Source organism: Trichechus manatus, unplaced genomic scaffold (genome assembly GCF_000243295.1).
Source record: "Trichechus manatus latirostris isolate Lorelei unplaced genomic scaffold, TriManLat1.0 scaffold00031, whole genome shotgun sequence".
In the NCBI taxonomy this organism is placed as follows: domain Eukaryota; kingdom Metazoa; phylum Chordata; class Mammalia; order Sirenia; family Trichechidae; genus Trichechus; species Trichechus manatus.
In genome coordinates, this window is record NW_004443967.1 from 15,293,650 (window position 1) to 15,303,315 (window position 9,666).

General features: G+C 42.7%; 1 protein-coding gene across 1 annotated transcript in view; it reads right to left on the reverse strand.

Annotated features, from left to right (window-relative positions):
* Positions 1-194: 194 nt before the first annotated feature.
* TEX36 (testis expressed 36) overlaps positions 195-9,666 on the reverse strand; it is a 16,521-nt gene continuing 7,049 nt past the window's right edge. The window contains exons 2-4 of the mRNA XM_004374974.1: positions 7,666-7,797; positions 6,069-6,149; positions 195-491 (exon numbers count right to left, since the gene is read on the reverse strand). Of these exons, the coding sequence (XP_004375031.1) occupies positions 195-491; positions 6,069-6,149; positions 7,666-7,797 (510 nt within the window). The remainder of the gene's footprint in view (positions 492-6,068; positions 6,150-7,665; positions 7,798-9,666) is intronic.

Below are 9,666 nucleotides of genomic sequence, written 5' to 3' on the forward strand. Positions count from 1 at the left end.
GTATAATGATTTTAACCTCTATGTTGTCATTGCAAGGAAGTTTCACCTCCACATTGAAGTCTATACAATCCCTAATCTCTAATTCTAAAACAAATCTTATGTTAAATTGTGGTGCTGGATCAGAAGACGTTTACTTTTAGAATGTTCGATGAAATACCAGTATTACAAAACTCATCAACAGTCTTCCAGAAAGATTAGAGTTCCAGTGGAGAAGTTGCCTTTTTGTCAATAGCGAATCTCACTCTCGGTTTCTTTTTCAAAAAGTCTGTATAGCTTTGCTCAGGAATAAATTTAAAGGTGCTCCATATTTCACCATGATGTCTTGGAAAGCGCCTGAAAAATGGGACCACCATGGCTTCCTTATAGACATATGATATTTGGTTATTTGAAAACCCATCAAGACAAGATGGAACATAGTCACATGCCCAAAGATTGAAATTTCTTGAAACTTGTTGCCTTTTTTCTGTGGAAATCTTCTTACGTCCCAGGCCCTAGGGGAGAATTATGAGATTAGGAGAAAAACATTTAATCAAGGTCACACAGTCATGAGGACTTAATGAAAACCAGCTACATCATATCCTATGTTTAAATGCACCATATGACAACTGTTACAAAAGCTCCCCTTCGCCAACCAGTTGCAGGCTGTAAATCTACACAACGTCCTAGGGGTATTTTGTGATTATTCACACAGACTTCCAGTCCCACCCAGGAGACTGGAACTGTAGAGACATGGTAGACAGAAATCAGACAGCACGGCCGGACAAAGCCTATTAGCCAGCCTCAACCACCAGGACCCTTGGGAGGTCCCGGAACATCTGTTACGGATTGAATTATGTCCCTCAGAAAAACGTGTTGTAAATCCTACTATACCCGTGGTTACAATTCCATTTGGGAATAGGGTTTTCTTTGTTATGTTAATGAGGCAATATTAGTTAGGGTGTGTCTTAAATCAATCTCTTTTGAGATATAAAAGAGCAAGATTAAGCAACAAGCAGAGGTGGGGGAAGATAGATGCCCTGCCACATGAAGATCACCAAGGAGCCAAGGAATGGAAGATGAAAAAAGACAAAGACCTTCCCCCAGAGCCAACAGAGAGAAAAAGACTTCCCCTAGAGCTGGAGCTGTGAATTCACACTTCTAGCCTCCTAAACTGTGAGAAAATCAATTTCCTCTTGTGGTACTTATGTCATACCAGCACTAGGTAATTGAGCCAGCGTCTCTGCACCCGGTCCGTTCCTCAGTGTATCCAGTCCTGGGTGTACCCCAACACGAGGTGGGGCAGATGGCTCTCACTCTGAGAAGTCTGGAGAGACTGAAGTCTGCTCCATGCTTGACAGTCCCCCAAAGGAAGCAGTGCCAAGGGGCTCCTGCCCACAGGCTTTCTTGCTGACTGTCAGCACCCCACATGTGGAGCTGAGAATTAATGTGTATTTAAAGTTGTATATTCGATTTGATCACAACTGTCTGAAAACTGAAGAAGAAACACTACATTTAGATCAAAGACGGAAAAGAAACAGACACAATGGGAACTGAGGCTGGCTTTCATAAAGGTCAGCATCATGCAGATCACAGCAGGAAACAGATGACACATTCAAATTGGGATAATTTGAGGAGTTTCTTAAGGAGCTGTTTACAAATGTGTGGTAACGCGGAGGCAAACCGCAAAGGTCAATGTCTCTGGACCTGAGGGGCACAGGGAGGGATCTCGTGCACACAGACCAGCTCCGGGGCAGAGCGGGGAGAAGAGGGGGTTCATGGCTCTGCAGAGACAAATGGAAGATGCTGTGCATGCTGTCCAAGCACTCTTTCTAAAAATTACTTGAGCATACTTCAGAAAAATGAAAAACCAGATACAAGGAAGGAACGAAAAGAATAGGGGAAAGATCTACAAGGAAATCAACAAGTAAAACTTATCATTAAGTCTAACGACTTGCTGATAATGTGACTATGAACTGTATTAGAACCGCGAAGTAAGAATTCATAAAATAGAAAGATAATACCAGTTTGGAACTAAAATTCCAGAAATTTCAACAAGCTTGATAGGGAGCTCGGGGCCAGCCACTGCTTTGAACTCCAGGGGGTACCACTTAACCTTATCCCACTGGATGTCACTTCCTGGAGTTGGGAGTACACAACCTGTGCCCCCAAAGACAACAGAATTCCAGGACGGGAAGTGAAGGGGTAAGCACTCTTAGAGGCTTGCCTTATTCTTGAGGAAAAGCTGTTTTCTATTGATAGAGTAATATAAGTGTTAATGTATTTCTTAAACATTTACCATATTTTTATATAAATCACTAATTTTTTTACAGCAACATGTAAAAAAAAATGGCATAGCAGTGCTTACAAAAATACCTCATGGGGGGTGGGGGGGGAGGCGGTCCTGGACAGAGCTCAATAAGGATGTAAAACAAAATTCTAACTCACAAAAAAAGACCAGATTTACTGGCCTGATAGAGACTGGAGAAACCCCGAGAGTATGGCCCCTGAACACCCTTTTAGCCCAGTGGTGAAGTCACTCCCGAGGTTCACCGTTCAGCCGGGGATTGGACAGCCCCATAAAACAAAACGGGACTAATGAGGCACAGCAGTCCAGGAACAAGGACTAGAAGGCAGGAGGGGACAGGAAAGCTGGTGATAGGGAACCCAAGGTTGAGAAAGGACAGTGTTGACATGTCGTGGGGTTGTTAACCATTGTCATAGGGCAATATGTGTACTAACTGTTTAATGAGAAAACTATTTGTTCTGTAAACCTTCATCTAAAGTACAAAAAAAAAAAAGAATTATCTATGTGAGATCAAATTGACAAAAGCATCTCAAAAGGTTTGATGGGAAGCCTAGCAGACAGCGAGTTGAAGATAATGGTGATGGAATAATTTGGAAAAGGATAGTGAGAATAGTGGCACAACTGGAAGAATGTAATCGATGTCACTGAATTGAACACGCAGAAATTTTTTAAATGGTGTGTCTTTGGCTACGTATATTTTCACCAAAAAAAAAAAAAAAAATGTTCTCCAAGGTTGAGAAGGGGGAGTGTTGACATGTTGTGGGATTGTTAAGCAATGTCATAAAACAATATGTGTACTGACTGTTTAATGAGAAGCTATTTGTTCTATAAATCTTCATCTAAAGTACAATAAAAAAAAATGTAAAAAAAAAACTCAAAGGGGGAGAACACAGTTAACAAACTAACGTAGAAGGCATGCGTAAAAATATGGTATACTTAAAAGTAACTGCTAGTTGAATATCAAGAAGACAGAATGGGCAAACACATTCAACCAACTCAGCAAAGTTAGGAGTGGAAGAAAAAGAAACAACATGCAAACATGATAAAAAGAAAACATAAAATGAGATGGCAGAAATAAAAACAAAAACAAATTGTCACAATAATATGAATGAGTTAAATTCTCATATAAAGAAATAATGACTGTCATAGGAATTAAAGAAGGAAATATTGACACTATGAACATCTGCCTCCTAGGCTATGAGGTCAGAAGAATTGGATGGTGCCCAGCTACCATTACTGAACATTTTACTCTAAGATTCTATAGAAGAATCCTGATCAAAAGGGGGGAGGAGAAGGAGGAATGAATAGAATTTTAAATTCTCAATGGAATCCAGACTTTCAGGAGTCATCGAGGCTGGATGAACAACTGAAACTATTGCCCTGAGATAATCTTTAAACCTTCAACTTCAAACCAAAACTTTCCCCAGATATCTACTTTGAACCAAACAATAATTTAGCTTAATTAGTGAAGTATGTCTGCCTTGAGCATTGTGCTCTTTCAAAGATTCCCTTTTGTAAAAAAAAACAAAACCCAACCATATAGCCAATCTAAAATCTTCTTCTAAATATTTTTTAGTTAAAAGAGAAATTTAAAATGTATTATAGACTATTTGTAAGCAGATAATAATGAAACTGTAGTTTGAAAAACCTTTAGGACATAGCCAAAGTAGTAACAGAGGAATATTCATAGTCTTAAATGAATTTATTAACAAAACAATTGGCAGTACATAAACTAAACATTCAACTCAAGAAAGAAAAAATACCAAAAAAAAAGAGAGAATATTTTAAAGAGAATACCATGTGCAGTTTATACCAATAAATTTTAAAAGAACTGGATAAATTCTAGGTAAGCCTAGAATACAGTAGAATGAACCTATGCAAGAAGAGATAGAAAGTTGGAAAAGGTTAACAAACAAGGGAGAAATTGAAAAGGTAGTAAAGTAATTACTCTGAAAAAGATCTCAAACTCACATAGTTTTATGGGCAAATTCTATGTAACCTTGTAACCTTTGTTAAACTGAAAATCCTCATGTTATATAAACTGTTCCAGGGCACAGAGAAAGTTGGAAAGCTTCCAATGCTTTCTACAAGACTAGCTTAACTCTGATAAAAATACATGTGATCCAGTCCCATTTACATAATTTTAAAAGATACACATTTACGTGTGCATGTTTGCAAATGAATTGCAAACATCCTCTAATTTTACCTACCAAACTGTTATCAGCAGCGAGTCTTCAAAATAAGGTTGTGAGGGGGAAACATAAGAGCATTAGCTTTATTTTTAATTTTACATACTTCTGTATTGTTTGAATTTTTTAAGGACGTATGTTATTTGATCATTCAGAAAACGATTTCAAAAGATTCCATTTGAAAAGGAGGACAGAGTAGATATTCTGGTTCTTTACCCGGCTCTCCCAGAGGCAAACCAGACTTTTTGGGTTCTGCCATTTCAATTTAGCTTAGACATTGTAGCCTAGAAAAAAAAGGTAACTTTGGGCAAGTTGTTTAACTTCACTAGTTCTCAGTTTTCTCATCTGCAAATTGGGGATGATAAGAGTAATTAGCCCATGGAGTCGTTGATAATATGGGATAATATGGAGTGCTAATATAGGGTCGTTATGAGTTGGAATTGACTCGACAGCAATGGGTAATGGGTGATATACGGCAAGGAGCTCTGGTGGTGCAGTGGTTAAAGCACTCAGCTTCTAATCAAAAGGTCAGAGGTTCAAACCCACCAGCTGCTCTGCAGGAGAAAAATGTGGCAGTCTGCCTCCGTAAAGATTACAGCCTAAGAAACCCTATGGGGCAGTTCTACTCTGCCCTATAGGGTTGCTATAGGGTCGCTATGAGTCAGAATCGATTTGACAGTAGTGAGTACAATAACGGCAAATGCTTAACAGTGGTATTATTAACATCATCATTGTCTTGGAGTTTCAGGCTCAGAAAGGAATCTCAGAAGTCACTTGATACAACTCTCTGTCTGAGGAGTGTAAACTGAGTGCTGTCCAGTATAGTAACCACTATCCAGTATAGTAAGCCACTACTGAACACTTGAAACATGGGTTGTCCCAATGGAGCTGTGCCGTAAAGTGCAAAATGCAAATCGGATTTCACAGGCTTAGTTTGGAAAAAGAATTTAAAATACCTGGATTATTTTTATATTGACTACATGTTGAAGTGATAATTTTGAGAAACATTGAGTTATACAAAATATAGTACTAAAATTAATTCACTTGTTTCTTTTTACTGTTCTTGATATGGCTATTGGAAAATGTAGAATTCCATAAGGGGTTCGCATTATACTTCCATCGCACAGTGCTGTGTTAACCACCCCTAACCAGTGCTATCAGACTGTGCTCACGCTCTCCAATGATGAGGAACTCACCACCTGGACAGCAAAGGCCGCTCCAGTTATTAGGCTGCTCCTTGTAATATGTAAGCTCCCCTCCCTGTAACTCTGTCGCCTAAAGACACCACTGCCCTCCTTCCCGTGAGAGATCGTCACAAGACAGCTCACGATGAGAAAATTTACAGGAAGGCACTTTGAGAAGCATGAAGAGCACATAAACTGAGGCAAAAGGCTGGTGTCGACCTTAAAAGCTGCATGGAACTTTGGGAGAGTCATGCATTTGTTTTGTAACTTGTGATGAGTTTTGTTTAAGACCTTGTTTTAATGTTGACCTTGCTCCTGTTTTGAGGTCATAAAGTCCTCTATTTTCAATGCACCTCAGAACATCAAAAGCCCTGATGTTGTACCCTGTTTTATTTGAAAAGAACTACTCACAGTGTCAAAGTAGTACCCAGTGTTCTCAAAGCTGTGCCGATTGTCGTGGACGGAGAAGGGGAAGTTGTTATTTACTGCTTGCTGGAAAAGAGCGAGGGAAGAGATTAGAAGGCACACAACAGAACCCCAGGATGCTTTCAGGACTGGAACACCGGGGTGGGAAAGGAAAACCAAGGAGGCAAGTGAGCTTGGAGTAAGGAAATGAACACATCACCAGAGAAGGACAAACAGCCCAGGACATTGAGGTTGTGGGTGTCAACAGCAGATCAAGGCTTTGAAACTCAACCTTATTGCCAACTTTCTGAAATCATAAAAATCCTCTTTCAAAACACCTTATCTGGAGGCAAGAAAGGAAAAGTTTATGGGCTCCTGAACGGAAAGCTGGAAAGGACGTTTGAGTCCTTTTTTTGGCCAGTAAGGATCCTGGGAGAGCAGAGCCCTGGCCCAAGGATCCAGGTGAGGAGCAGGTGTGAGTTCAGTGCCCTGAGGTTGCTCATGAATTGGCCGTGAACTGTGAGCTGTAACCAAAGATACTGCTTCTTGTCCTTAGACCAACCTCTCATGGCAGCCTGGACCAGGAGTTACCTCCTTCTGGAGATTATGGGGAAAAGGGGCAGGGTCTGGGGTTGTCACAATGACCAGGGTGTGAGGTGGGCACGCTGCCATCATTTAGGGTCCAGGATGGTACATGTGTAGTTCCTCACAAGGAAGGCTCATCTGGCCATAAATTCTCTGATGGTGAATTCCATGTGTCAACTGGGCTCAGCCGTGGTACGCACTCGTTTGGTCAAACGCTAGTCTAGATGTTGCTGTGAAGGTATGTTGCAGATATGATAACCATTTATAATCAGTCAACGGTAAGTAAAGGAGATTATTCTTGATAATGTGGGTGGGTCTTATCAGAGCAAAACTGAGGTTTCCTGGAGAAGGGATTCTTTCTCAAGACGGCAGTGTCAGCTTCTGCCAAGTTTCCAGCCTGCCAGCCTGCCCTACAGATCTGATTTGCCAGCCCCACAATCACATGAACCAATTCCTTAAATAAATCTCTTTGTGTGTGTGTGTGCATGTATGTGTGTGTGTACCATCACCCCCTGCCAATTTGTGGTACTGTGGTGGCTTGCCTGTTGCTGTGATGCTGGAAGCTATGTCACTGGTATTTCAAATACCAGCTGGGTCACCCATGGTGGACAGATTTCAATGGAGCTTCCAGACTAAGACAGAATAGGAAGAAAGGGCTGGTGATCTACTTCTGAAAATTAGCCAATGAAAACACTATGGATCACAACAGAACATTATTTGATATAGTGCTGGAAGATGAGCCCCCTGTGTTGGAAGGCACTATACAATAGCTGTAACAATGGACTCAAATATGCCAATGATCATGAAGATGACACAGGACCAGGGTCACCATGAGTTGGAGCCAACTAGATGGCAATTTACAATATGTACGTGTGCATGCGTGTGTGTGTGTGTGTGTGTGTGTGTGTATCCTATTGGCTCTGTTCTCTGGAGAACCTTGACTGATATAAACGTCAGTGGTGCCGTCCCCTTCCAGAGCACCAGGGGCATTTGGCTGTGGCCCCCGCTCCAGACTCACCTTCTCCCTGACTTTGTATATTGGTGGTAGCTTCCCCTCCACTTGACGAGTCAAACGTGGAACATGAGGTTCCTTTAACATAGCACTTGTGATGGATTCTGGTGTCTTCTGCGTGAGCCCGATGTGAGGGAACTGGGAAAACAGCACATGTCTTGATTAAAACCAGATACATCTGAATCTACCAGCCAAGTATCAGAGCTTCCTCTGTAAAGTGATTAAAATGCAATTTGGGTGCTTCTGGCATCCAGTGGAAATGGCATAATTTTTGTAATTTTAAAGTATTCTTTCCAAGACAAGAAAACATTGTAATGGCCCAGAGCCACCACTGCCGCTGGTTTCAAGTTACAGGGGCCACCCCTGCTGCGCATGGAGCCCGAACTGTTTCCAGGCCTGTAGGCGGGCGGGCGTGGGCCTCAGCTCAAGCAGACAGCACACAGAGGAGACAGAAGTGGGCTGTCTGAGATCCTCCTCCTGGGCAGGGAGCTCCCAGTACTTGAGATTGGGGATCCAGCCCAAGTTCATGGAGGTGAGCCCAACCTCCAGCAGTACAGGTACGAGGTGGGCCCCAGAACATGGGATGTAAGGAGAGAGGGCTCCGCTGACCTCCACTGAGAATGTAGGGTGGGGGAGAGTGGGGAAGTCTAGGAGAACAAAGGGGGTAGAAGGATACAAAGCAAAAAAGTGAGGAGAACAAAGATCACTTGGGAGTGCCCTCAGGATGGAAACCTGGGACAAGAGGGGAGGAAGAAGGCCTGGGCAGAGGGAGGCGCTGAGCTGCGATGTTGTCCCACGGAGGCTTCGGCAACCCCAGGAACCTGAGTTGTCCTGAGTCGGGGCGGGGACACTGGGCCTTTGTGTCCCCTGATAGCTTGGACATTGATGGGGGCTGTCACAGGAAGAGGAGCTGACCAGGCGCAAGGCAGCTCTCCTCAGTCAAGGAGTCCCAAGGGGTGGACTGTGAGGGTCACTTTCTCAGGACCGGGGGAAAAGCCCTTCTACCTGAGGAGGATGTAGGTGGCACTTCACAGCCACTGTAGCACATTTCAATTTTATTTGAATGTCATGCTTTGAAAGCTACCCCAACAAAGTGGGCTTTGAAGTCCATAGGGATCTCTAGGAGAGGAAAGCGGGTAGAAACTAAAATACAAACAAAAGACAAGGGCCTGACTTGGCGAAAAGTCCCACGGAGGGAGGAAGCATAACATGGTGCTTGGGCCACGGCTGTGGACTCAGAGGTTCTGAGGCCAGCCCCAGCTCTCTCTCCTACTAGGTGACTCTATAAAAGCGACTTAACTTTTCCAAGCCTCCACTTCCTTACCTGTGAAATGGGAATAAAAATAACATCTAGATAGAATAATCAACCAACCAGTTGCTGCCAAGTCGATTCTATTCATGGTGACCCGACATGCATCAAAGTAGAACTGTGCTCCATAAGGTTTTCAATGGCTGATTTTTCAGAAGTAGATCTCCAGGCCTTTCTTCTGAGGCATGACCTGGGACTTCTTTATACTGTCTCTGGGTGGACTTGAACCACCAAGCTTTCAGTTAGCAGCTGAACATATTAATTGTTTGCACCACCCAGCGACCCTTGATAGGGTAGATTTGTCTAAAAGAGGCAATGCACGCACCAGAAAGTTCTCAGTAACTATTGGCAAGTTCTTTTTTTGCTCACAGCTGTCCCCTCATCCCTAAACCCTTTGCCGTTGCCTTGAATCAGTCTTCCTTCCTTCTCTTGGATTGTAATGCCATTGGCCAACACTACTATACTCCCTCGACTCCTTCCAAACCACAGTATAACTTGATATTGAGATGGTGTTTGTTCAATGTCTGCGCGCAAGAGCATGTTTAGTGTGTTTTACAACTTTGTAAACATGGGAGAGATGCTTGGTTTGCAGCTCTAAGCAGCTGTGAGAAGCAACAGCTAGGCGGCACACAGCAATGGTCCAAAACCAAACCAAACCCACTGCTGTCAAGTTGATTCCAACTCATAGCGACCCTATA